At 53.0% G+C, this 27,480-nt stretch overlaps 1 protein-coding gene and 1 long non-coding RNA gene across 4 annotated transcripts in view; one reads left to right on the top strand and one right to left on the bottom strand.

The window, feature by feature from the left end:
* TRIP4 (thyroid hormone receptor interactor 4) overlaps positions 1-27,480 on the top strand; it is a 45,383-nt gene that overhangs the window by 17,723 nt on the left and 180 nt on the right. The window contains exons 12-13 of one of the 3 annotated variants that reach the window (XR_011003870.1): positions 6,357-6,459; positions 10,258-10,444. Coding sequence is in view for 2 of the 3 variants with exons in the window: in XM_068204253.1 (XP_068060354.1) it covers positions 6,357-6,459; positions 10,258-10,325 (171 nt within the window). In the remaining variant the exon portion in view is untranslated. Of the gene's footprint in view, positions 1-6,356; positions 6,460-8,549; positions 8,734-10,257; positions 10,500-27,480 lie in introns of those variants that run through there. The other 2 variants (XM_068204253.1, XM_068204254.1) reach the window with 2 other exon arrangements.
* LOC137482083 (uncharacterized) lies at positions 7,182-14,448 on the bottom strand. The gene is made up of 2 exons (XR_011003871.1): positions 14,329-14,448; positions 7,182-13,896 (listed from the first exon to the last, which is right to left on the bottom strand). It is a non-coding gene; the product is annotated as an uncharacterized lncRNA (long non-coding RNA).

Raw genomic sequence — 27,480 nt, 5'->3', positions numbered from 1 at the left:
GCTGACGGCTTTTGTTTGGATTTCTTTGTGATCTTACTTTTTTTCTTTCTTTTCGTGTTCTGTTGATTTGAATTGAACATCAACATGTATCCCTTTGCTAACACAGCCTCTGTGGAGCAGCTCTGCTGCATCCCTGAGCTCTTCCATGGCCAAGGACAGCTTGTAGTATTCTTTGGGTGCATGTTCTGGATGTTTCTGCCTCAAGCTAGAAAATTTGGCATTTCTAGAAACTTGGATCTGCTTCAGGGTTTCTGTTTAGGAAAATGTTACATTTCTCGTGGGCCAAAGGCTGGCTGGCCTATGACCTTAAAAGATGGTGCTTGGGAATTGTGCTTAGAGTTAGAAGTGTGATGCAAGACTGTGTCATGAGGGTGATCAAAACTTGGAGTGAAGAGCTTGGTGCTCTGCAAGTGCTTTTCAGGACTGGAGGGCTGAATCAGGAGGTGACACAGTGGTGGCAAACCTGGATCTGCTGTTTGCAGTTGGGTGTCACCTTTGGGTGAATGTGCCCTGGAGCACTCAGGGTGAAGGCTGTGTTGGGAAAATTGGCTGGATAATTCCCCATAGGGAATGTCCTTGTAAAGAGATGATGAAGACCACTGCTGTCGGAACAGCAGACAGGGAGCTGATGCTCCTAAACCACTCTCCTTGGAAAAGTGACAGGCCAAATGTGGCTAAGGTACATTGGCATCACATCAAATTAAGCATTATCTCTCATATTTGATGCCTTCATTTCTCCTGGATCCATGTGTTCGTGGTGCAGGCATTGCTGCAAGTGCCCTTATTTGGCCGCAGCACCTCCGTCACTCCCAAAAAGCTGCCCATTTTCTTTTCCCTCTTGCAAACCACTGAAGAAACATTTTCTAGCTGGATGGTGAGCAATTTCCCTCTGGAGAGGAGGAGAGAATGGCTGTTTAGTAGTTAATTACCTGTTATGTGTCTTTGACAGCGATGAAGCTTATGAGGCATGAAAGAAGAGCGGATCCGCCTCTCCCACAAATCACCAAGAGAACAGGGTGAAGGAAGTTGGGTTCCCAGGGGATCCCTTGCATCCCACTCCTCTTTTTGCACGTGGCCAAGGGGTGTCTCCAACACCCAGGACGAGCCCAGTGTGTGTTTCTGCCTGCTGGGGGGTGCTGATTTATTGCCACTGCTGGATCCAGCAGCCCTGCTCTGTCAGAGGAGGTGCTGCCTCCACCAGGGTGATTTTTTTCCCCTTTGAATGCATTTTATGGTGAACTCTCTTGCCAACACATGGGATCTGCTTGCTTTTATTCTTTCCAGACAGCGCTGCTTTCCAGTGCTGTCTCTTTTATTTCAAGGCTCTTGAAGAGCAGCAGGGAAATGAAGGCTGGAGCGGGTGTCCTGGCCCGGCGCTGCCTGGCAGAGCGAGCCGTGTTTTCCCTGTTGTTCACTGAGGAGCCATGCCAGGAAAATGATTCACCCCTTTCCATCATGAACCTTGCAGAGCATCTCAAGCACCTCCTCGTTGCTGGTGCCCCTGGCAGCTGTAAGATGGAGAGAGTGGCAGTGGCCAGGGGAAGGACCACAGGTTCCAGCGTGCAATTCTCCGCCACGCTCTGGCTAACCGGGATGTGCACTCCCATGGCAAGGAAAGCAGAGGAGAGCTCAGGCTGCATTGCAGGGCTCCATAGGCTGGCGTGTGTGAAACCAGGACTATTCCCACCCCTTTGTGTCTCGAGGCCTTAATGAGAGCAAGAATGCTCCTGGAGGGTCGCTAAAGAAGCTGCCGGGTGCACTGGGGCTTTGTGCTGTGCAGAGCTGCTGCTCCATGCACGCGGCGCCTTTGTTTCTGCCTCGGATGCACCGGAGCAGAGCTCATCTCGTTAGTGATGGTTTGGCTTCCCCCCAGGACGTTTTCCTTCTGCTCTTTCCATTCCCCTGCCTTCGGGTCACGGCAGTTGGGTTCAAGCCAGTGCGGCTTACTGGGGAGGGGTGCAGCAATTAAGGGGTTTGGGATGGCCCTTCTCCATGTTTTTTTCTCCTGTGGAGATGGACTCAGGATGAGCAAGGGGTCCCAAATGCTGCGTTGGTACCAGTGATGCTGGGTGAGCCTGCCTGGCCCCAGCATCCTGCTGCAGGCTTTACCTAAATTGGGAAAGAAAAAAGTGTAACAGATTGCTGGGGGGGGGGGAATATAGCAGGATTTTTTTTTTCTCAGATGTCAGAGAAGGTGGGTTTGTGTCTCTGCTGGCTCCGAGCTGGCTCGTCCCCTCCTTTGCTCTTTTGCTGTGGGCTGTGGAGCGGGAGGCTGGCAGCCCTGCTGCTATTCCTGGTGGTGACAAGCTGGTGATGGGAGACGAGGGATGGTGAAAACAAAGTGTAGGGAACATTCATTAGCAATTATCCCTGCTTGCAGCTTGAGCTGGGTGGCTGTTGGGGACATCTGATTGCCACTTAATACATGTTCAAAGCGCTGGCTCTGGCGTGAGGGTGAGTCTGGTGGCCAGTTTTTGGATCAGCCCAGCGCTTGGCTCCCTTTTCCAGCTTCATTTAACCTTGAGCTCTTCCTGCAGGTGTTAAGCTGCCTTGTGATCTGCTTTTCTCTTCCCTCCCACCTTATCTCCTCACAGCTGGGGTCCTCCAGACCTGTTAGCAGCGAAGTGAAGCCCAGCTGGAGAGGTGGGACGAGCGGGGGGGGCAGTGGTTGTGTGGAGGCTGTGTGTAGAGCGTGTCTGTGGGGTGTTGGTGCTAAGCAGTGGGAGGAGCAGCTCTTGGTGAGCCACATCAGCTGTTTGCAGCCCACAGAGCCCACTGGCCTCCCACCTGCCTTGTTGCCTGCTGACTACAAGGTGGCAGAAGGTCTGAAAGCAGGCTGAATCTTTTTTTTTTTTCACACTGTAATTGCATTGCATAACCTCCCTCTTTCGAGCTTCTCTGGTCATGTGCAAGATTGGAGAAGGTAGGTTTGCTCCTTTTTGAGGGACAATCTGGTCTCTGGACTGTGTTTGTTGTATCCACCTTCTAAATGCCAATGCCAAGTTGCTTCCAGGTAGAGGCAGTGTAAAGCACCTGTCTTATTAATACCCCCAATATGAGAGAGATGAGTGCTGTTAAATTTAAGAAGGGACATACCCCATCAGACTCCTGGCTGTGTTTGATTCTTGGTCTCTGGAAGAGAGGGAGCATGGTTTCACTCTGAACTGACCTTTTATTTGAAAAACTGCTCTTGGAGATTGTCTTTACTAGGGATCACAGAATCCCAGACTGGTTGGGGTTGGGAGTAACCGTAAAGTTTATCTCATTTCATCCCCTGCCATGGGGTGAAACGTGCCTTCCACTAGACACGGTTGCTCCAAGCCCTGTCTAACCTGAACAATATGACAGGATATGCTCTGTCCTCTCCCTCTGCCACACCAGCTCTGGGTTTTGGGCTTTTATTACAAGCTCAGGTTTACTGAAGTGATGACGGGCTACCTGCAGGGTGGAGTAATTGGGAATAAATTTTTTCTCTGTCTCTTAAACTTCTGGCTTTTCAGACAGTAGAGTAACATGACTGACCTTCCACAGCAGAAAGAGTGGGAAATGAGGTTTTGGTACTTAAATTTGGGCAGTTTTGGACAATGTAACAGAGGCAGACCTGTTTGGTGTCTTGATGGCAGCGTGTCTTCTGAGAGTGGAGCTTCCTAAATTTCTCTGGGATGAATGAATGGAATGTAGTCATGGAAGGGACTGGGGCAAGAGGGGAGGTGGGCTGTTGGCTTGGCTCAGCATCTTGTGGGAGCTCAGCCTCATCTTCCTCACCTGAGAGCATCCTGACTCTGTGCAGAGAAAAGGGTTATGGCTCTTTCTTGGCTCCAGCCCACAGGAATATTCTGGATTTTTGTTCACCAGGATGAGATTAGAGGTTTCTGGGGTAGGTATAATAGGAAGCTTTAAATGCAGCGGCTGGATGAGGGGCTCCTTCCCTGCCTCCTGGAAGTGAGATGCCAGAGGAAGGACCAAAGCTTTCTGAAATGAAGGATACAAAGGGATTTGGCTCACAGATGCACCCTGGGAGCAAAGATAAAAGGCTGTGGTGCACACGCAGGAATTCAAGTCACAGTTGTGGCATCCAACTTGGCCTTGAGATCGGATTGAGCAGGAACTGTTGGAGCTGAAGGCTTGATCCTGGCTTTGAATGAAAGCTGTCAGTGGAGAAACCAGTTGGCTATTGCTTTCACTGCTGATAACTGTTTGGGAGATATTCCTGGGATGGGGCTGTAAGAGGTGTGAGGGGGGACATGGTGGTGTTCAGGTCCACCTGGGAGATGTGCCTGAGGGGATTTGGGAAGCAGCAGGACCTCTGCAACACACCCCCTGCTGCCCCACCTGGCTGAAGAACCCATGGGCTGAACCAGGTGTAGTGGAGCAGGAAGGATCACCTCTGCGGCCAGGTTTGGGTAGCCTTTGGTCCTCCAGCCTTGAAGGACCTTGCTCCTTTGGCTTGTCCTGAGGTCCCCCAGCCACAGAGGTGCCACTGGTGACTCGGTTGATGCGGAGAGCGACAAAGCAGTGCCAGCATTTCACACTCTCCAGGCGTTGACCGGGGTTATTCACATTGGCTCTTCCTAACCTTCCAAGATCCTTCCCTGCAGATGGGAAATGAAAATCCTTGGCATGAGCATGGAGCAGTGGAAACAAGTCAAGTAAGGTGACTCAGCCAAAAAAGAACAGAGAGGAAGAAACCTGTCCAAGCCTGGGTCGGTGCAGCAGGGCATGGCCGCATGGTGCGGATCAGGGCGGCTCCTCCTCCCCGGCACAGAGCTGCATGGAGCAGCTGAGTGCTTGTACCTCTCTCTTACTGGGTGCAGAGCTCTTACATGCTGTTGTAAAATGAGAGGGCTTGGAAATGTTTCCCCTGGTTGATCCAATCCCAGCATTGGGCTTCTGTAAATCTCCCTGAACTGCTGGCAGTGCTGCCAAACCCTGCTGCAGTGTGGGGAGAGCAGGTCGCTCCCTGCTTCCCTCGCCGTGCCCAGCTGTTCCAGGGCAAATCCAAACTCATTTTGGCAGGTCGGTGAGAGCTTTTCAAACACTCGGCCTAGGAGTCATTTGTTAGTAACAAATGGGGGATTTGCCAGGACACGCAGCTCCATCTGGTCTGGCATCCTGTCCCCTCCAGCAGCCTTGATGGATCTGCTCGAGGAAGGCAGGGGAGCAGGAAAAAAAAAGAAGGCATTTTTCCCATGGAAGGAAAACCACTTCCGCAGTCTGTTTGAGCAGGGTTTCCTGGGCTGGAGCATCCTTGTGGCATGTGCTGGCCTCAGCGCCTGTCAGCACCAGCTCTGCAGCTCATGGACAATCTGAGGTGAGAGCTGAGACATACATTTTTTATGACTGTTTTGCATTTCACCTCTGAATGCCAGGCTGAGCTGCAGCCAGCCAGGATCTTGGTGTGCTTCCTGCATGGAGTGGGTTTTTTCTCCTTTTTCTCCACATGGTTAATGAGAGAAACAATTTTAGAGGTCTTTTTCCAACCTAAATGCTTCTGTGATTCTATAATCTGTTTATTCTCTTTCTATAAAATTCCCCCATGTCTTCAGTGTGTTAAAATCCCTCCATTGACTCTGTCAGTGGAGCCAGCCCTGAGCTGGCCTCTCTGAGCCATCACCTTGGTATGTAGCAGGTGTGTTGCTCACCCTTTATATGCAAGTGAATATCAAGGAAGGCATGTCCCACAGGAGGACTGTGCACACTCTCCAAATCTCAAATCCTTGTGTTTGGAATTGAGCTTTGTGGGGAACATTTGGGGATGTATCTGTAGCTGGGACAGCTGGTGTTGACCTTTCTGGTGGTCATCTCAGGCTGGGTTTGGCAGGTTGTTTTGGTTGTGGTGCTGGTGTGCTGTCCGTGACCGGTTAGGGATTAGTGCGAATATTCACATTCCCGGTCATCTGAATCCAGGGATGCATCAGGCTGGAAATCTGTCCCTTGCTTGTCCCAGTGAACAGGTGGGCTGGTGATGGTAGGGCCCCAGCCACCTCCCTCTCAGCATCCCAGGGTTCTGATCAGCCTAAATCAAGTGTGAAACCACAGGGGTAGCACAGGTCGGCGCTAAAGGGGGCTGAAAGGGGTTTGGGAACACCCAGGGTGAGCGGATCCAAAAAGGCGGTGAGCTCCAGCAGAGGTGGGGTGGGAAGAACCTGAGCAAGGGTCTTGCAGAATAAGACCCAAACCTGGAATTGTTTGGAGTTTTTTTCATTACAAGTTCTTGAAGTGGTTTGGTCTGAGCTGCTACAGCCTCCATATAACCCATGTCTTGGCTAAGATCCCTCTGTTCTTGCCCACTGAGCTCTTTCTGTGCCCATGCAGCCGTCCTGACTCTGCTCTCTGTGTCTCTCCTTGTTTCACAGTATCCGGACCTGAGCCAGGAGTCTGGGTCTCCATTTGTCTTTATCTGCACTAATCCCCAGGAGATGGTTCTGAAGTTTCCCATCAAAGGAAAACACAAAATCTGTAAGTAGTAAAGTTTCCCCAGGTGCCCCCCCAGCCCTTGGAGCCGGCTCCCCTTGCCACCCCAGCTTGCCGTTGCCAGATGAGTTCCCAACCTTCGCCGTCTGCTCTTTGATCTGGAGGTGTTTGTTTAATGGCTCGAATACATCTGTAATGTTTTTTGTCTTCGGTTCCCCTTTCCCCAGATGTTGCTTCCTTCCAAATACATGCTTCTTCCTGCCTCTGCAAACACTCGGGGAGTCAAAGAGCAGTCGTGTCGGTGGCCGATCTGCTGCCGGCACTAGCCTGGGTCAGGATAGGAGTTGGTGCAGCAATGCCCAGGCAGATCCAGGCAACCTCCGTGTCCTGTAGTTCCAAATCACGCTCTTGCCCCTGAGGACAGCGAGGGCTCCAACAGCAAGAGCTGCAGGGCCAGATGGATGATCCCCATCTGCAGGCCGGTGGGATGGGACGTCCTGGCAGAGCGCACGGGGAAGCGCCGCAGCATCTGTCCGCGCTCCGCTTGCCAGTGTCGTTAGTCCCTTTTACGAGCCACCAGCCCCTCCGCAGGCTGCCAGTTATTCCTGCCCGCTGCTATAAAAAGGATGGAGGAGGGAATGCGGCAGCTGGGGAGCCCGCAGTCAGCTCCGTCCTTATTAGCAGCCTCCCCACCACACAGCCCGGGGAAGGCACCGCACGCGCTTGCAGGGGATGTGAAAAATTAATTTGACGGGCTAAAAGCAGCAGAAGCAGGAAGAGTCTTGGCTGTTTATTCAGCAGAGCTGACAACTGGGTGATCTCCCTCCTTTCCACATGGATCCTTGGGCTAGTACCTGGGGCTCAGGAGTATTGGGATTTCTCAGGACTGATTAATAAGGGCTTTTTGAAGCACAACAGAGGGTTATTTTTGTTGGCTTTGAGGGTCTTTTTCCCTCTCTGCTCAGGGAAATACCTTTCTCCTACAGCTGGGTCTTGGGATGTCCTGCAAAACCATTTGGTTTCTTCCTTGCCTTTTTGAGCAGCAACTGGGAGGTGTATTCAGCCAGTGCTGACCAGTGCTTGGAGACCTGCAAGCGCTCGAATCTCGCTTATGGTCCTCCCCCTAGATGGGTTATTCGGAGTGCCAGTGAGCAGGCAGGAGTAATTTACGATGCAAATCTTGGCTGTGAGTTAGCCTTGTGGCCCTTGCGTGCTGGCGCAGCCACTGCATCCTTTTTTTCCTCTTGTTTTAACTTCTCCTTTGCTCTCGCCAGGCTCTCGGGCTCCTTCACTCCCACCTCTGCCTCTGTCTGGCTGTGGGTGGGAGAGGGCAAAGCTGCTCTGCAGCTCCTGCGCGTCTGCCTTGCCGGGTGCAGGTGCTGCCAGTCCCCTCCCCATCTGTCACATCATCTCCTTTGTGTTGTGACACTTTCCTGCCTGGAGAAGGATCAGTCTAACAGCCTGGAAGGAAGCCGGCTGTGCTGGCGGCTGCCTGTGCTCCCACTCCCACTGCTGGCCTTGCCTTCCTTGCCCTCCATCCCAACAGGAGCTGTCACAGGAGCAGCACAGCAGGGCTGTGGAGCTGTGTATTCACCTCCCGGAAGGGACATGGTCCGTCTGGGTGATATTTATGACAGCCTAGGGAAGGAGCAAGGAAGCCTTTGACCTTTCATCGGCGCAAGGCGCTGTTTTAATAGAAGCTGGCATTGCATCCCAGGCAGTCAGAAGCTTAATTCTCCCAGCTGGAAGCTGAGCAGAGGGAAGGTGCCAGCTCACATCCCCACTTGGGCTTGCTGGCTGCCCTGGTCTCCTTGAAACCTGGCTCAAACCATGACAAAATGCCAGTTTGTCCTGTTGGGAAGCCAAGCCAGAGCAGTTTTCCTTGCCAGATAGCAGCATGGACCTCGCCACAGTGACATCCGGATGCTTCTCTGTTGCAAATTGTTTCTAGCAGCCTGGGGATGGGAAAAAAAACCCTAACATGGCTCAATTTTTGCTGCCAGGGTAATTTTTTTTGTGGAAGGGGTGGGCACAGTGTTGCATCTGGGAGCACGGCTCTCCCCAAATACATCTCCGTGTAGTTTTAGTGCATGAGGACAATGGGCCTTTCTCATGGGAGATTTCCTTGAATCCAGGCAAAGCTACCCTGAAGCATCAATTAGAAGCCTCCCTCCAATAGCCAGCAGGTAGAAGAGTGAAGAGGAGCAGAGGACATAGTGTGAGACAAGAGGCCTTGAATCATTGAGCAGAAAGAGCAAGGAACCCTGGGTCTTTGCCTTATTTTTAGCCTTTTCTTAAAGGTTACCTGTGTGGTGTTTGGTGTTTGCAAGCTGGAAGAGCAGACTAGCCTCCCAGTGTTTTTGGGGTCCAGGAGAAGCAGGCAGGCACATGAAATATAACAGCCCTGGTGACAGTAGGTGGTGTTGGGGGACCAAAGCATGGAGAGAATGTGAATTTGCTGCCTTTCTCCTGCCAAAACCACCCCTGGCATGGGGACAGGGTGGTCTGGGATGTACTGCTGGGCTGTCTCAGCCTGTTTGGGTGCCAATGACTGGAAATAGCAATTGCAAGGAGGGGCCTTCTTCCCCATCCTTAGGTGGTGGGGGGAAGGTTTTCTCTGGGGTGGCCAAGCAGATGGAGGATCTCCCAGAACATCTTCCAAGCCATGTTTCAGTTTGTGGATCTGTTTCAGTTTGGTGATCTGCAAACTGTCTTTGTTGAACTAAAATTGAGAAGTTTTCTTGGTTTGAAGAGAAGGTGATGGTCACTGGCTGGTTAGGAGCCATTTTCTCTGGAGAAGCACCCGCTTCCTATGGCACATGGACATTTACCAGCTGATTTTGGATCAGTGGCCGAAGTAGAACTTTGGAGCCTGGTGTATCTTGCCCTATCTCTGTTTCCAGCTACAGAGACAGGACGAGGCTGGCATTTGGAGGATGGGAAGATGCAGGGAAAGCAGCAGGAAGGCAATTCCTGGGGAGACATGGCATTAGAGGAGATGACCAATGTTGGCTGCTGGCAGAGCCTCTCTGGGAAGTTAGCTCTGGGAGCTGGGAGAGCGGGAGCATCCTTGCATTTTTACAGACAGGAAGAAGAGGACAAGGACACTCCTCTGAGGAAGCACATCACTATGCTTGGCTTCTGGCTTCTTCAGCATGAGTTGCGGAAAATCCCATGTTCTGGTGTCCTGCTCCTCTCCCAGGTGGGAAAGCAGAGCTGGCAGTGAAGCCCCCAAGGGCTATGAAGGGTAAGGAAAAGGCAGTATTTTCTCCAGGTCCCAATGGAGCTGCTGGCTGAGGTTTTCCCTGGTGGCAAAAGCAGCACATGGCCTTGGAGACCACCAGCCTGCCCAGTAGCAACATGGAGCAGGTGTCCCCATCACACTGGGTACCCATTGCACCATCATCCCAAGCTGAGGGTTTGTTATCTCCAGTCCTGCCTTTTGCCACACCGTGGAGAAACACGTCCCTGGCACGTTACTGGACGGTTCCCCATCTCCTCCGAGCATCCTGTGGCAGGTGCAGGGATCGGTTTCCCCCCGGTAGTGGCAGGCGAGTGTTGGATGTTAATTTACTCCTCTCCTCACTGAATTTCCCCCTCTCCAGCGTCTCTTGGCCGCGTCGGACACGCTTGCCCCTGGCTCCCCGGTGTCGCGCCTGCAGAGGGAGGCCGCGGCGGCTGGAAACGCCTGGCTCCTCAAGCAGGATAATTGGATGTGACAGGAACACACTAACTAGGAGACCTCGCTGCCTCCAGCTCATTTGCATTGCAAATAGCATTTAAAAATAAAGAGTGATGAGGGTTTGTTGTGTTTTTCTTTTTTCTTTAATCCCCTCTTTACAGGGAAGCTGGATGCAAAGATCCATCAGGGAGCAAAGAAGGGGTTAATGAAGCAGAAAGCCACGGGGTGAGCGCCGGGGAGCAGCGCTGGTTCCCATGAAGCACCCAACTGCCTCTGAAGGGAGCCAGGATGGTCTTCAGCTCTGGAAAGCAGGTGCAAGATGGATCCCTGATCTCAGATTGTGTTTAGGTATTGCCTTGTCTCTTGTATTCCAAAAGTATTAAAAGAGACTTGTTTTCACCAAGACCTGGCCCAACAGCCCTGTGCTTCCAGGGAGGTCTCACGCTGCAGACAAAGGTGGGTGGGAGATGGAGCTTGACAGAATGCAGTTCTACAGTCACTGGCACCTGCAGGAGCAGCGAGTCTCAGAGCGAGCATGGGGAGCTCTCCAGCAGCAGGCAGCCCAGCTTCATCCTGGCTTTGGCAGGATCTCCCTCTCCAGAAAATACCTTGAGGTGTTTTTGGCTCTGTGGGGTCAAACACATGGAGAAGGGTGAGAAGCTGAGGGGATGAGGGGGATGGCTCCCGACAGCCACTGAGGCTGAGCTCTTCCAAGTGGGGATGGGAGGTTTGGGGTTAGAGGTGGGCTCTGTGCCAGCTCACAAGTGCTCTTCCAGCCCTTTGGAATCATTGCTGAGTGCCCAGCCTTAACATCCTTCTGCTGATTTGTACCAAAGCAGCAGCCACCCCCCGAGACCTGGCCCCCAGCAGCTGTGTGTAGAACACCTTTGGAATAAGTTGAATTTTGCCTTTTTCTCTGCTCCCTCACACTCAGCCTCTCCCCACATTACCGTGTCCGTGCCCATCATGCAGGAGTGTGTACTGGGCTGTGATCCCTTCGTGCTGCAGTGCCCCAGGCTCTGCCTTGCCATGGTCTAAGAGCTCCTCCTCATTACCCTGAGCCTACCCTGCTCTGGTGGGGATGGAGTGATCCCCCCAGCACTCCCAACATCCCTTTTCCTCCTCTTTCCCAGGAATGCAGTGGGAGCTGCCAGCTTATCTGCTTGGCACAGTCCCTGGGTGTAGGTTGTCCCATGGAGGAGGAGGAGGAGGGTGCAAAGCCTTTGTGCTGCAGCACTGGAAATTGTCCCATGCCATTTGCCCTGGGAGTTGTCTTCTGGCTCCATTTGCTGCCTGTGGGATCTCTGAGGTGCTGGAAATGATGGGGCTGGATCCAACGCCCACCCACATTTCTCACTGGGAAAACCCTCACAGGTGTTTCAGCTCTGAGCTGCCCACGATTGGCACGGAGTTTATGGTGTGGGAGCTGTTGTTCAATGTGGCCAAGGGTGATGGGATTCTCCTACTTCCTTCCTCCTCTGGCTGCATCCCCCCCGCCACCCTGTCCCTTGTGTCCCACCACTGTGGTCCAGCCAGCTGTGCTGGGATTCCTGGAGACTTCCCTGCACTCTTCTTACATGGAGATCCTACTGTCCTGGTGGATGACCCTTGAGAGTGATGGAGAATATCTATGGTGCCAACAGGAGCAGAGCTGGAGAGGGATGGAGGGCTTGGGGAATCATCTGGGAGTCCTGGTGCCTTGGGAAGAAGGAGGCAGGAGAGGCCTTCCTCGTGGGCTGTGTGGGAGAGGTGGGACACAGGGCTGGAAGTCAGCACCCAGGGAGGAGGTGCTAGGCTGGCTCCAGGTGGTGCAGCTCCTGCTCCTGTCCCATAAGTGCAGCACCATCAGACAAGACCTTGACAGAGTGGGATCTTGTACCAGCTCTGTGATCCCACAAAATCCCACCTTCCTGTTACACCTAGTGCCTGTTAAAATCCCCATCCCAAGATACTGCTTCCCCAGATGGGTTACCCATCCCATGCCTGAGCCAGGCTTTAATATGAGCCCAGGATTTGGCTCCATATTAAACCAGATCCATCTCCTGCATCCACCTCTGACAGTGGCTGCTGCCTTGTCACCTCCCTGTCCTTTGTCACTCACAGCTCCTGTCTACCTGGTGCCTGCAGGTTTCATCCCTAGGGGTTTCACGTCCACCGTCGTCTGTAGGATTCTGTGGGATCTCCGGCAGCTGCAGGCAGGCTGGATCGCAGGCCCTGCTCATGGTCATGGCAAAATGTCCTTGGAGCAATGCCCAGATCATTCCCAATGGAACTGCCTTGCCTGGCAGCGCTTTATTTTCCTCCTGTGTTAGTGGCATCACAATTTTGCCAGGAAAGATGCACTGACCCATCCCTGGTTCATCCTGCGTTCCTGTCTGATGCTGGTTTTTCCACCCTTGGAAGCACCATTCCTGATCTGAGATTTGCTGAACATCAACACCAAATGCCCATAAAACCTTTTACCCAATCCTTGAAAATACTTCACTAAAAACTGGTTTTATTAATACAGGTTCTCTTGGAGCCTGCTAGCATTGGCTCTGTGCTGTGCGAGAGCAGTTTCTCCTCATCAGGCTAAGGAAGGATTTCTCCTCTTTCTCTCTTTTGGGCTGTAAGAATTCTCATGCCTCTTTTCCTGTTGTTTTAAACATCTTCTGGCTCCCTCCCACTTTTCCCAGCCCCAAAAGCTGGTGAGGCACCCAAACCTCTGGCCTTCTTGGCCATCACCTCCTTTGCCAGGGGTTTGGGTCTTGTGTTGTCCTTGTATCAGAAGAAATTGGCATCTCCTTTGGTGCTCTCCTGAAACCACACTGGATGGTGGCACACTCAAGGAACAGTGGCACCTCTTCGGGCTGGAATACTTACAGCAGACCCTGGCTGGGTGGAAGGAGTTGGTGCTGACCTCTCCCTCTGCAGATTCGTGCATGTTCCTGCTCCATGCTCAGCACTGACAGATACCAGCTGCGATCCTGCGTCGCCTCTCCCTTTGGCACAGCTTGCCGCAGCCGTTCACCTTCCTGGTTTTGGGGTGTCATGGAGACAGGACTGGGACATCCCCACTGAGCTGAATCGAAATTTCCTCACCAAACAGTGGGGCTGATACTGAAGCTTTGGGAAAAGGAGCAGAGGTTTTGGATTGTCCAGGAGCTAGGGTTGAGATGAGATGGAATTTCCTCCCTTGTCAGCAGGGCCTGTGCTGAGGCTTTAGGTGGGAAGTAGAGAGTTTAGGGAACATGTCACTTCCAGGGCATGAGAACGGCTGGGGACCCAGGTGCTCTTTCCATCCAGAAGAGTGTTTGGAAAGGAAAAGTGGCAGCGTGGGGCAGGATGTGGTGGATTTTGAGGTAGGTGTGGATGCCCCAGGGTGCTGGTGACTCCTGGCCCCTGCCTTTCTGAGCTGGCTCTGGGAGCTAAAAGCGTGGCCTTGGGGGGACCGTGCCGGGCTGAGGTCACAAAAGACACCACTCAGATCGTGAAACACCCCGAAAGATTCCCCTCGCCATTTCCGAGGAGGCATTACGGCGGCTCCGGCTCCTGGAGCAGGGAACGCTCCGCTCCGGGCTTTGTCTGTCTCCGACTCCCGATGCTTCAGGCGGGGTATCCGCTCCGTGTTTTCCCGCCGCCCGGGGACGCCGCTCCACGTTCCGCCCTCCGCGTTTTGCGCCGCGTCCGCCCCGCCCCGCCCGGCGGACCCGGCGCGGCCTGCGCGGCGCGGCCTCAGCGCGTGGCGGCCCCGGCCGGCCCGGCCCGGCCCCGGCCCCGGCCCGCAGCGCCGGCCCCGGCGCGACCCACATGGAGCGCACCTAGGGCGGATACCCCAGCGACCGGGTGAGTGCGCGCCCGGCCGGGCCCGCGCCACGCCGCCCCGCCGCGGGCGGGGGGGGGGGTGTGTGGGGGGGTGGCGGTTGGGGCTCCCCTCGGGCCTCGGGCACCCCCCCGCCCCTTCCGCACGGGCTGGGCCCGGGCCGCCGCCGTGAGCCGTGACCGCTGGGACGGGGATATGTTCCCTCCCGTGTTCTTCCTTGTGACCCCCGGGAAGGCGGCTGTGCCCTCCCCCACCCCCCCCTCCCCCCCCGCGCCTCCCTCCGTGACCCTTACGGACGGGGATTTGAGTACCCCTCCCCCGGGAATATTGGGAACGGGAGTTTCAATGCCCGCCCCCCCCCGCCCGTGACCCCTGGGAATGGGGCTGCGCGCCCCCCCCGGACCCGTGGGGAGTCTGTGTGCCCCTCCACCTCTGCGACCGCTGGGGACGAGGATATGTGCTTCCCCCTCCCTCATCTCTGGCCGTGGGGATGGAGCTCCGGGAGCCTCCCCCCGGGACCACTGGGGCGAGGGTCTGTGTGCCCCTCGCCCCCCTCCCCGGAGCACGGGGGCGGTTGCGGGTCCCTCCCGTGGCCGTTGGGAAGGAGCCCCCGCGGGGGTTGTGGCTGTTGGGGGCCGGGTCCCCCCGAGGGGTGCGAGGCCCGCCTTTGCCGTCGCGAGGGTCGCGCTCAGAGTCACGGGGTCCCCGCGGCTGGAGGGGGTGTCCCCTGCGGGGGGTCGCCGTCACGCCAGGTTTTGAGGGAAGGATCGGGGCTGCGGGGGGTGATGCAGCGGGGAGGGGTTCTCGAGAGGATAGCAGTGTTCCTGGGCGGAGGCGGGGGTCACCCCTCTTCACCCCCGTCTCTGTGCAGGATGGGTTTGGGGGGCACAGGAGCAGAGGGACAGCGCGAGCGGAGGTTCCCTGGACCTCAGCTCTTTTGTAGTGCCGGTAGGGGGTTCTCCGCACAAATCCCGGAAGATTGAATGTTCCCCAACGCGTTTAGCGAGTCCTTGTGAGTTTGGGGCGGGTCAGACCCCGAGAGCGGAGCCCCTCCGGGCATCACCCCGGGGCCGGGCCGTGTGCCGGCGGCCGTGTGCCGCAGTACGAGCCACCCTCCTTCAAGTCCTTCGAGCCCCCGTTGGCCAGCGGGGCCGATGTGGAGGTGACCCCGCCGGTGACAACGTGGCCGGGTGTCCCGCGAGGGCTGGGGCGGCCGGTGGGCCGAGCACTCCTGCCGTGCGCTCTCCCGCCCGTTGTGTACACGGGGAAGGTCACAGGTTCAGGTCTGGTCTGCGAGACTTGGCTCCCCTCCATCTCCCAGCAGCCTTCCTTTTGCCTTTCCTTTCCTTTTTCCCCGCTTTCTGGGAAGGCCCTTTCCCTTGGAGGAGGCTTTAGAGACTCATTTTCCAAAGTGTGCACCGAATAGCCCCATGGGCTCTTTCCCCCTCCTCCAAAAATGTCCAAGGATGCCGGTGTGGGGGCTGGCTTTTGGGCTCCATCGTGTGCAGGCAGTTCCTCGCCTGGACATCCTCAGGAAAACCTATTTCCACGCTTTGTGCGATGACTCCAGCATCAGATTATGCCGCACATTTCTAGCTCTTTGTTGGCAGTACGCGACCGCACATGCACGGCACTCAGAAAATCCAGGCAGCTGATCTTATTGATTAGCTCTTGACCAAAAATAATTTATAATTTTATTATTTTGAAGCTGTTTCAGTCACAGAACACAAATCCTTGCCTTTTTACACCCTTGTTCATCCAGTGAGGTTTTCCCCTCTCCTGTGAGGAGGAGAAGGGAGATGTGCACAGCACCGGGAGTGTGGCGTCTCTTTGGTGGAAAAGGACGAGGATTTAATGTTTTGCTTGGACTGGCCTGGCATGCAGGGCAAGGGCTGCCCCTGGTTAGAGCCACTGGAGGAAATTAATTATCAAGCAAGTTGGAATGACCTGTAATTGAGTATGGCCAGAGCACAAGGAGGGGGTTTTATTCCTTTCTCTAAGCCAGGCACTCCGACTTGGTCTGTGTGTTTGGTGAGTCACCATTAGGCTTGATAGCCTCAGGGGCCAGTGTGTGTGTTCATGGATGTGTCTGTTAACATACTTGTTATCTCTCTTCATGCTGAAAGTGATGTGATTTTTTGGGGGGGTATCCATCTGTCTGTCTGAGGCCCTGTGCTGGGTGGTAGCCCCAAATAATCCCTCAGTTGCAAAGTCCCCTCACACTTCCTTGCACCTGGCTTGTTTTATGCCGGTGGTGATGACATCACTTCTTCTGCCTCAAAAGCTTTTTCTCTGTAAATTGAGCTAAAAGGTGCATTTCTGGGAAGAAAGGGCTCGCAAAGGTGGTTGAGGTGCTCTCACTTGGTGTTGGATCCACCCAACAGCTTGTGTGTGTGTCTTTATTTTGAATTAACAAGAAGGACAGACCAGAGTTCACTCCGTCTGGTTTATTCTCTTGGAGAACAGGACTGCCTTGAATCAAAAATTGCCTCCAGGTTATATTTACAGTGTATCCTTAATTGTGATCGTATAAATTCAAGAAAACCAGGAGCTGCCTGGTCTTTTGAGCGCTTCCATGTGGGCATCATTCCCCAGAGAATGTCGATGTCTGTGTGTTGTGTCTAGGCCATGGCAGGTGGGACACCCACAACTGGGATCCCACTTCTGGGTTCAGCTGATGGTGGTTGAGGACCAAAGTCAAGTGTTGTGCCTGATTTAATTGGCATTTCCAGGCTGTAGGGATCTTTCTCTGCATGCTTGTGGTGGGAAGAGGAAGAGTGTTGAGCTCGACCTTGGCTGGGCTGGGAGTGGGGATGCACCTCGGCACTGTCCCACTGCGCCCCGCGCAGCACGGCTCTGACTGGGATTAGGGCCTGTGGGCGCTGATGCAATCCTAGTCCCAGATGTAATGCAATAAGCCTCTTTGTCCCCTTTATCCAGAGCATTATGTAAATAAGATGGTATTTATGTCCCAGGTATGTTGTTCCGGGGCTGTGTGACATCCTGCGTGCGCAGCGATGCCCTTTGAGCGTTGGCTTCGTTGCAGGTGTTCCTGGCCAGAGACAGGGACCTGCTGGGGGCAGATGCTTCTGGGGAGTGTGTCACATGCCAGCTCCCTATGGAGAGGAGGTGAGGTTCCAGGTGACCTTGCCAGGAGCTGGTGACAGTTTAAGCGTGCTCAGTTGCTTGTACACGATGAAGGCAGCGAGTGGATTGGTGCTGAAGTCTGTGGGGTGGCTGCCCACTGAGGTCATGGAGAAGTCTGTGGTTATCATAGCAGGCTTCCTGCAGGATAGCGACTGCTGGTTCCCCAACCTTGGGGGTAGAGGAGTCATGTGTCTGTTCCGAAACCTGTGTTCCATTGCAACTGATGGTGGTTTGTAGAGATATTTTTGGGCAGCACCAAAGCCTCTGAAGCACCTGGAGATGGCCCGGGCTGTTTGCAGGGAGAGCTTGTCATTTTGTCTTGGGTCTTGCCTGCTTACTAGGGAAGGTCCTAATTTGGGTGCTTGTGGCAGTGGGTGGAGGGATGAGGATGCATTGCATGGGGGTGCTTGACTCCATCAGGGTTTGGAGTTGGGGTGGAGATGTGTTGAGGAGCCCGTGTGGGTGTGAAGGACCTTTTCTAAGATTGGAGTTAGTTGATGAGCTGGCTTAGAGCATGCAACTGTCCTGGGAGCTCATTGATGGCCACATGTGGCTCCTGAACCAGAGCTTTGGCCACCCTGGCAGCAACCAGTCTGCTTTATGTCCCCATGTTGGATTGACATGGATGAGGAAGGGTGTTGCTTTGTGTTGGAAAAGGGCAGGAAAAGAGATCCCACAGGGATACGGCTTATTTTGCCATGCAGATGCACTTTCCTGCTACTGAGGGTCGGTGCCTTGAGGTATGATATTGTGTCAGAGGAAGGAGTGAGGTTGAGCTTGAACAATCTTACAATCTTGGTAAGAAAATAGGGAATGGTTGCCTGACCAGGAAACTTGCTCTGGGATTCCAGTTCCTCTTGTGATTGATTTTTTTCGTTAAAGGAAACCAATTCCCATCTGCATTTGGGTGAAAAATCAGTTTTTATGACGAGCCCAAGAGGTTGTTTTGTTTTCGCTGCAGCTGAGTGTCCTTCACATGCACAAAACCCACTGACGTAGCTGCTGAGCGTCAGCTCGGATGTGGTGTGAGGGGTATGAAAGGATGCAAGTGCATTTTTTTGTGGATGAATAAGGATAATTTCAGGACAACCTTGATATTTTGTATTGAGACATTAAATGCCCAACTTCTACAATTTATTGCCATGTTCATGGGGTAAGAAAAGGAATGATGATGTTGCTTTATGCTTCTCTTTCCCCAAGCACAGAAAGGTTTTGTGGCATTGGATTTTTCCTCTAAGCTGTTCTTGGGCCGCTCCTTCTTCCAGTGGCTGGAATGATGAGACCTCTACAGTGCTCCATCATATGTGATGGGGCTATGCTGATTTAATGATAACAAAATTGATTTTAATGAATTTGCTGAGCCCATTTGCTCTTTGGATTGGCAGAGCGTTGTTGGTTCAAGTGGGTCCAAAGATTTGACTTGGAGTTTTTGTGGTGTTTCTCCAAGGGGATGAAGGGTGGATCGGGAGGAGTGTGCTGTGCGGTTTCGGAGGAGTGAAAAGGAGGTGTGTAATGACTTCACTGACAGTAACCACTGTGAATCCAATAGGAGAGGAAGAATCTTGCTCATCTCTGGGAGAATTAATTCTCCTTTCCCAAAGGTTTAGTAGCCTTGTTGAAATTTCTTCTTGTCCTGAGGATTTCTTGTTTATCTTTGAGGGGGTTTCACATCTCATCTGCACATCCCCTCTGTATCCATTGCCACAAGTAATTCCAAGTGCACTAGGACTCCCCAAATAAGCCCAGCCCGCTTTGATGCATGGTTTTCATTGGGTTTTATTGTATTCCTGTGCGCTGGCTAATTCACAAAATTCGGCAATTTGCAATGGGTCATTAGCACGAATTAGCAACTTTCTGATGGATATCAGAGCTCCGCAAATGTGCCGTATTAATCTGGGAGATACACCTATTTATTATCCCTCCCAGGAAAAAAAAAGGGATTTCTCAGCACGGTTCTTGCTCTGCTTGCATTTGTCCCTGTCTGCATCTGCCTTCCCTCCTCCTTTACTTCACAGTCTGGTTGTTTTTTTCCCAAAGTGTTCCCAGGCTGATGATGTGACAGGAAGAGGGATTACAGCCGCACGCACTGGCCTTGCTACAAAGGGAGCCTCAGCTTTAGGAGCCAAGGTGCCCTAATTGGTTATCGAATGAAGGGAATTAAAGGCATTAATAGGTGAAGTGGCAGCTCCTTCGGTTTTGGAGCAGTGGAGAGATGTTCATCGTCTTCTGAAGGCTGGGAAACAGCCAAGGCTGGCTGCATGCTCTGCTCCTAAAAGGAAGGATAAAGGAAATAAAGCCCAGAAGCGATTCCTTCCCTGGGAGCAAGCAAACCAATGGCTGTCCATCCTCTCTCACCAGTGCTGCTGTGCCCCTCTCCTGTCAAGGCAGGGCTTTGGCTGGGAGACACTGCTCAGTTGGGGTCACTCCAGTGCTCTTCCTTTGGACGAAGAAGACGGAAAGGAGATGTTGACTTTGGTGCAGAGTTGCAGTGCAGCCAATGGTTTGCTGTTCCTGCTGTGCCTCTGTGAAGGGTGATCCTTGTTGGATTACCTGCATCTCTGTGACAATGAGACCCCAGTTTGGGACTGGGCCAGCGATAGACCTGGGGGACAGCAGAGCAACCAGGAGCAAGGTGAGGAGCCACGCTGCCTCCGGAGCCCCGTAAGGAAAGCAAGCAAATGGCTGGTTCAGTAGGGCCCACCCTGCTCCCACCTGAGCTTGGGATGCTGCCAACACCTGGGTGCCTTCCTGCATCCCTGCTGACAGCGTTGGGTGAGCAGGGGAAAAGGGCAAGCTCCCTTTTCTGGCACTTACTCTAGTGGTTATTTATGCCCACTGGTTGTCTTTGGTCTTCGCCAGGTCTTCTTTCCTCCCATCTCTGTGACTGACGCTTCGAGGTTCTTTCCTGGTCACATCTGTCCTGCTGCTTCCTCTCACTGCTGGCGATCTTCCAGCCTCCGTGGAGTGCTGAAGTTTGGGAACCTCTTGGGTTATTTTTATGTGCCCTCTACTCCCTTCTAGGCTGCGCAGAAGGATAGGCCACCAGTTCAGATACCTTTAAGCCTCCCATAAATCCATTCACTTCTGTGTTGGGGTTAGCAAGGATTTAACTGAACTGGTTTTAAATCCACATGGCTCTTCCACTTTCCCAGTCAAAACCAGCTCTGTTCAAGGGATAGTCATTCCCCAGGTTTATCACTATGGGAAGCATTGCAGTGCCAAGCAGATTGGCTCAGATGTCTCATTTTGAGTGTTTAATGTTATTTTTGGCACCAGCCAGCAGTGACACGGCTGGCTGGGCTCAACAAGAATGGCCTTTGTGGTGGTAGAGGAACACCGGGGCCACACTGCCGGAACGCTCTGGCTTGTCTGAGGTGGACTCACCCAAAGGGCTTCTGTATTAATCCTGGCTGGTTATTGCTCATGGTGTTGCTTTGCTTTTGCTGCTTTGTAGCTGCTAATGGTCTGTGTCAGCCTTCGACAGCCAAACTCCGTGGTGCCGCTGCTCTACTCCTCTGGCACTGCCAATGCCTGCCGTGCACCTACTGGGTGCCAGTACTGGGTGCCATGACACCCACAGGATGGCACATGAAGCTCATGGGGCAAGCAGGGGATGCAGATTTTGGGTGAAGATGGGGCTGTGTTTCTGATTCTTGTTAAACCAATGTGTGCAGGTCTGGGAATGGCAGTTACACAGGGGTGTCTTCCAGCATGCAGACACAACAGTGAGGGGTAAATCCTTGTTGGGCAGCCCCGATTCAGGGTAGATCTGAGAGCTGAGCTTGCAGGAAGGAAGCTGCTCTGTCCTTTTATCTACCGAATACTTTCCCACACATGTGGATTTTTCAGTTCCTCTTTCCCTATACAGAGGAAAGTTTAGACACTGGGCACCAGTTTGCACTTGTGGATTTGCTTAAGATTTGGGCCATAGTCAGCTGCCTGAGATTTTAGAGTCTGCAAGGTCATGTTTGCTGGAAGATGTCTATCGTGGCTATTTTGGATGATCAGGCTGTGATCCAGAGCCCGAGCCTTGCTACTGCTCATGCTCATCTCCATGGCAAAGGCTTGGGAAGGGGATGTGGCTCACTCAGGAAGGACCCTGCTGTCAGAGCTGTAACAAAGCACTGGCATGACTCTTGCCTGCTCATGCTGTGCTTGATGCTCTTCCAGTCCATGCCACTGTGTTGTCCTAGCACCTTGGCCTTTCCTGCAAACCTGGCTCCTGCCTGGCAGGAGGTCAGTCAGCTCTTTGCAGGGGCGTTGTGTGTGCAGGAACATTACTGGACTTAAGGGCATCTACAAAGAGGAACCATATGAAGAAGTCAAGGGGCAACAGATAAAAAGAGCACTAGGAGAGGTTTCATCTCAACATAAGAAAGACATTTTTTACAGCCATTCCTTGGAACAACCCCCTCCAGGACACAGTAAGGATCCATGCTGGTGGAGGTTTTCAAGATGTGACTGCAGAGGGTGGTAGGTAATCTCACCTGATCTCCCTTTTTCTCAAAAGGTTGGAGCAGGTGACCTTTCAAGGTCCCTTCCAACCTGCTCTGCTCTATGGTTCTGTGACCTGACTCATGAAGACATGTACGTTCAGGCTTGTGTGTAACAATGGTGCTTGCTCAGCTTCCCAGCGGAGAAGTGACTCCAGCAGTGCAGTTCGGCAGAGAGTGAGCAGATGTTCTGAGAAGGTGCTGTTTGCCAGCCATCCTTCACAGGAAACGGAATGGAGGGTTTGGTGTAGGTATCAATGTGCCTCCTGCTTGACCTGAGGACCATGTGCTGAGGACCACGTGATGGTACTCTTGCTGATAGTTTTCTTGAAATATGAAACTCTTGGACTTCCTTATGAATTGGTGGAAGAAATGTGAGCTGTGTTTAATTCAGAAGTACATACAGAAGTGGTACCTTGAAAAAAATGCACAGGAGAGACATCAAAATCAAATAATTGTAAATTTGAAGAACTGTGGAGTCTCAAGGCACGAATAGACAAAAAAATTGGACTTTGGTGATGACACTTGCAAAACTGATGGGAAGATTAAAGAGGTACTTGTTTCAGTTTTCCCCATTTCATGGTATAAAGGAAAACCTGAAACTCTTGGTCCTCTTTGTGTTCCCCCTTTCTGTGTGCCTCCTGTATCAGGACTGTGGAAGTTGAGGGAAGTGAGGAGTTCTCAAGAGAGTATCTTTGCTAGTCAGACATGTTCAAGTACCCTGGATCTCTCCACCCAGTTGATCCTCATTCTATTGAGGACACTTATAGAAGTGTCAATAAGAAGCAAATGCTAGGTTTTAGCTATTCTGGTATTTTCTTCAAACACTGGCACTGTGTGCCTATATTTTGTATTGACAGCTTTGCTGGACATTGTCATGTGCTGCAGTTGTGTGGAGTTCTGCTAGAAAAGTCATGTCTTAAGGTCATGAGTGAATGGGAGTGGGTGTGAGGTTGAATTTTGATCCCAGGAGCATCTTTTGCCTGATGATGAATGTGAAGTTGAGGCCTGAGTGTGTATTTGGGAGCAGGTGGGTGTTGTGGCTGATAAGTCTTTGGAGTTTTTCTTCAGGTAGGGTGATTGCCTGGCTGCCCTGCACAGAAGTGGCTTCTGCTCACCTCTCCACTTTTCCTCCATCTCCAGCCTCTTCCAGTGACCTTGTATGTTCGGCTTTTGTCATGCCTGGACTGAAGTGTTTCAAGCTTTTCTCAAGAATGCCAACAAATGACTCATCACTCTAGTGCTGCCCTGTCTCAGGTTCATCTCCAGTGTCAAGGCACAGCCTTCGGAAACTTGGGAGTCCTGGCCTAAGTTTTTCGGTGTCTCTCTGAGTGCTCTGGCTGCAGTGCATGCTGGAAGATGTAGTCTTGGTGGGGTGCACCTCCATATTAAAAAAAGAAGGGTGGCTCCATTTTATTCAAATTGGGTTCAGCCTTCTCCCTCCTGGCAGCCTGCTGACTCTGTCCCACTCAGCCCTGAGAGCCACTGAAGTTCTCCGGGCGCCTTGTGTGAATGCAGAGGCGGGAGCACAACTCCTCCATTCAAAATCTTGCTTAATTCCACATTGAACAGCCTGTTTTGAAGCTCTGCGCCTTGGCGTGTTTTGCAACAGCTCGGACTCCCGCAGGGCGCAGGCGGTGGAGGGATCCTGCCCCCGTTGGGTGGCAGTTCTGGAGGGTGTCATGGCAAATCTCCTTTGTCTGCTACAGCCTGACTGATGTCTGGGGGAGAGTGAACCCTCCTCCCCTTCGTGATTTCTTGAGCTGAAAGCAGCAAGTGAGTGAGGAAGCTCCTTTGTGCAGATTTCTCCGTCTCCTCTTGTTCGTGCCAGCTGGCTCGCGTTCAACATTTCTCTTTTTTTCTCTCTCTCTTTTTTTCTCTTCTCTCCCCCAGCTCTAGAGAGAGGGGGCGGGGAGAAAGGGAACATCTTAAAAAGAAATCTGCAGAAAAGACATGGGAGTTACTTAACAAAAATCCAACCCAAACAAGCCCAGCTGGGGGATTACAGGCACGGTGGTAGGAGCTGAGTGGGGAATGAGTGCAGCAGTGTGGGGAAGGCAGTGTGTCCCCCCCCACCACCACCCCGAGTTTCTTTAGTCGTAAAAGGAAACAAAAAGGGATCTCATGCAGAGGCAGTGGATGGGGAGAGCAGCCGACTGGCTGCCAGCAGCTGGAGGAAGGGCCTCAGCACTGCAGCCCCTAGTGCTGCTGCCTCAGCTGGGGGCTTGTGGGGAGCCCTTTGGGGGTTTGGCAAACTGTGGGGGCAGCATCCTTTCTATGCCTTTGCAGGGGCGTAGGTACCTTTGGCTCTTTAGGGAAGGAGCAGAGGGCTCTGCTCTCCCGAGTTGCTGCTGGCCAGAGCAACCATCTCACCAAACCTTCTGCTCCCTGCCTTGTGCCTGCTGGAGGAAATGCTGCATCCTGCAGATTTTTCTCCCCCCTTCCCTGTCCGCTTTGCCGCTCCTTCTTGTGGGCATTCCTGAAAGTTAATCAGGGTGAAAATTGCAGTCAGTCATGTCTGGAAGCCACCAGAGGCTAATCCTGGAGCGCTGCAGGCTGGAGCACATGGCTATGAGACAGTCTCCCTATGTGTGGGCTGGCTGCTGCCAGGAGAAGAGCTTTCTCCTACATCTTGTCGCCCTTGGGCGGTCAATCCTTCCCAGCTTTGGTCTCCTGGCCTCCAGTAACCAGCAGAGAAAGCCGGAGTGGCGCGGGTTCGGCAGGTTCTGAGCATCCTCCACTGGTTTTAGCACATAGAGCCAGGGGCTGGCGCAGTTTCCTTGCTGCTTTTTGGAAGTGGAGCTGTTCTGGTGGAAGAGCTGTCTCTAGGTGTGTGTGCAGCCCTGAAAGTGAACTTTCAGGTTTGTGTCTGAATATGGTTTGGCTCTGTCCCAGCCTGTAGATGTGGATTATAGAGGTCTCAGCACCTAATGGAGCTGAATTATTCATGTCTGGTGCTGTGTGTGTGCAGCATTCCCAAGCAGAAAGCTGTCTCCTTGTAGGATCTGCGCTCCAGGACTGCTCTTAAAACGCTTTGTTGGCAGGTCTCCAGGCCAACAAGTGAGCACATGCTTTTCATGTTGTGCGGGGATCAATCCTGCGATGGCAGGAGGTAAGGGGAAGGACACGTTTACAGCTGAATCAATCGCCTCGCTCTGTTTTCTGAGATGCTGTGATTTGTGGCAGCATTACTCCCCTGGCAGGAGAGTGGGAAGGATCTGGATACCACCCGGTGCTTCTCCAGCTTGGGCAAAGGAGGCAGTGGGAGAGGCACCTCTTTCTCTGGGCCATGGGGCGTGGTAGCCAGGGGCTCCTGTGCACCCAAAATAATGATGGTGCGTCAAGTTGGGGTCCTTGTGGGTCTGGCTTGGGAGAGGGACTCCAGATGCTCCTCTGGCTGCAGAGGCTGAGCCTGCAGTAGTGGATTAGAGAAATGGGGAACTGGGATGGCAGTTTTGGGGAGGGAAAAAGCTGTGGGAAATGCTTTAGAGCCACATGCAATGGAGCATATTCAGGAGATCCCCCCCAGATCACATTCCAGGGTCCTAGCCTCCAGCCCTGCTCTGGAAAGGGCTGATCCCTGCCCCAGTCCCTCTTCCTGTGGTGGCATGTCTTGAGTTCTCTGCCTCACTCTCGTCACAACGTGCCTTTACCCTGCTCTTGCCAATCCAGCATGTTCCTGTCCGTCCTGTTTGTGGTTCCCTTCTGTCTGCATTAGCAGAGCCTGGGCTCCCTCGACACCTCCTCCGTAGGGTGAGGGTTTTTGCTCCTCTTGTTTTCTAACCCTTTGATTGTTCCTGGCTCTCCAATTGCCGGGGACCCAGTGGACTTCTGGGCTCCTTCTTCCTTTTGTTGTGGTAGGAATTGGCAAAAGCTGCTGCTGTTTGCAGAGTTTCAGACTCAAGTCCCGCTCATCTGCTGTCCTTATTCCACATGTATAAATAATACTTAGGGAGATGTGTGTGCGTGTGTATGTGCACGTTTGGAGCAGCAAGGTGAATTCCGTGGTGGGAGTGGGGAGCTGGCCAGGCTGGCATTGTGCAGGTGTTGCATGGAGCAGGTGATGCTGCGCATGTTGCAGTACTACCCTGCAGATTGTCTGTCGTTTTCCTGTCACTGCAAGGTCAGATCCTTGTATGCTTTTCCCTCTGACCTGAGCTCCCCATGCCTCTTTGCCTGCTCCCAACTTTGGATTGGGAACTCTTGGATTTGGAGACTGAACTTCATCCTCTGCTTTCAGCTCCTGCGGGTTCTTCCTGGGCATCAGTGGTCATCAGTGGTCCAGTGGTTCATTGGATTCCATGCCTCAGCTTAGGGCTGGGACGGGACTTGTATCAGCCAAAAATCTGGTTCATCCAGCTCCTTACTGGCTTTGCCCACCTGCACAAAGGAATTGCCTTGAATCCATGACATTAAGAGTGTCATGCCAGGGTGATGTGGTTGCTGCCGATTGCTGGCCCCATCAGTGATTTGGAGAGAGGCTCTGGAGAGGCAGGTTGATGGGATTGGACACACCAGCTTGGAACTGGGGAGCAGGTGCTGGAGCAGGAGGAGGAGGAGGAGGAGGAGTAGGCGGCCATAGAAACACGCAGGTCAGCTTTGGGAAGCTGTTAGTGACTCTGGTGCACAAAGTGATCTCCTGATTCGGCACTTTCCCTGCCACTGAAATGAGAGGTCAGTGCTTTTCATTTCCAGCTTGCACGCAAGCCCCCCAGCTCCTGGGGTTAAAAATCTCTGTAATGACCTGTCAGAGAGCGGATTATTAGCTGTACAGAGCTGAGGATGCTGTGGGGAGCAGATGGAAAATGGTCTGGCTGCGGCAGCCTGGCTGATGAAAGAATCCCTGGCATTTTTACAGTGTTTGCGTCTCTGGAAACGCACCGTGAAGCTGCTTTCCAGGCTCCTGCCTGCTGGGGTTTGAAGAAATTTGTGTGTGTGTGGCTTTTTGGTTTTTTTTTTTTTTTCTCCTTCTCATTTCTCTTTAAGTCACCTGTTTTTGAAGTGTCACTTGTAAATAATACCAGGAGCAAGGCAGGCCTGGAGCTTGGTGGGGAAAGGGAGGACAGTGGTGCTGGAGAGAAGCCTTATCCAAATGGGTGGTCAAGGATTTCTTAAGGATTCTGGAGAGCAGGTGGCCTTGCTGGGCGGTGCTGGGAAGAAGCTGTTACATGTGTTAATTATGTCTCGTCAGGGTAATTGCCATGACTTGGGTGCTGTGTCAGGTTGCATGTGGGTGTCTTTTTTGTTTCTCTCCCGGGGGGTGAGGCTGGGAAGCAGGGAGGAGATATTTTGGGCTCACTGGGGTCAGCTGTGGCGTGGGCAGGTAGGGCTGAGCCCCCTCTTCCCAGTTAAGACTGGCTATTTATACAATTGCATCTCCATTTACAATTGCATGGAAGCTTATAATGGCCAGAGGCGATGGTGGTAACCACCCCAAATCTGGGTACTGTGTTGCTCTGCCTTGAGGTGTGGGATGGGAACCCCTATGCTTCCCACCGCAGTTTGGCCTTTGGTGATTGCTCTGACACATCCCAAGTGTCACAGGCACTCTGAAGCCTGTGATTTATTTCCCACCAAGGCACTTGACTTCCCTGGTGAGCAGCTCTTGTCCCTCGCAGCGAGGCTGGTGTGAAGAGGAGCCCTCCTCCCTCTGGGTGGCATTGGCAGGAGAGGAATCAATCCTCCCTCCCAGGGGCAGCGCTCGATAATTCAGAGGGAAATGGTGAGCGGGGAAATGTGTGAGTAATGTCTTGCTGGAGCTGAGAGCCGTGACCTGCCAGGGCTGGTATTGATCGAGGACCGGTGCCAGATGGCCGCTGCTGCGGGGGTGGCTGTGGAGCAGCCCCAGCCCAGGGGGTGGCAGAAGGATGCTGCGAGGGGGATTTGGGAGGTTGGGGGTTTCACTCTGCCCAGATCTCTCCTACCTGCAGGTGTGCCTGCCC

This window comes from Anomalospiza imberbis, chromosome 13, assembly GCF_031753505.1.
Source record: "Anomalospiza imberbis isolate Cuckoo-Finch-1a 21T00152 chromosome 13, ASM3175350v1, whole genome shotgun sequence".
In the NCBI taxonomy this organism is placed as follows: domain Eukaryota; kingdom Metazoa; phylum Chordata; class Aves; order Passeriformes; family Viduidae; genus Anomalospiza; species Anomalospiza imberbis.
This window is presented reverse-complemented; position numbering and strand designations above follow the sequence as displayed.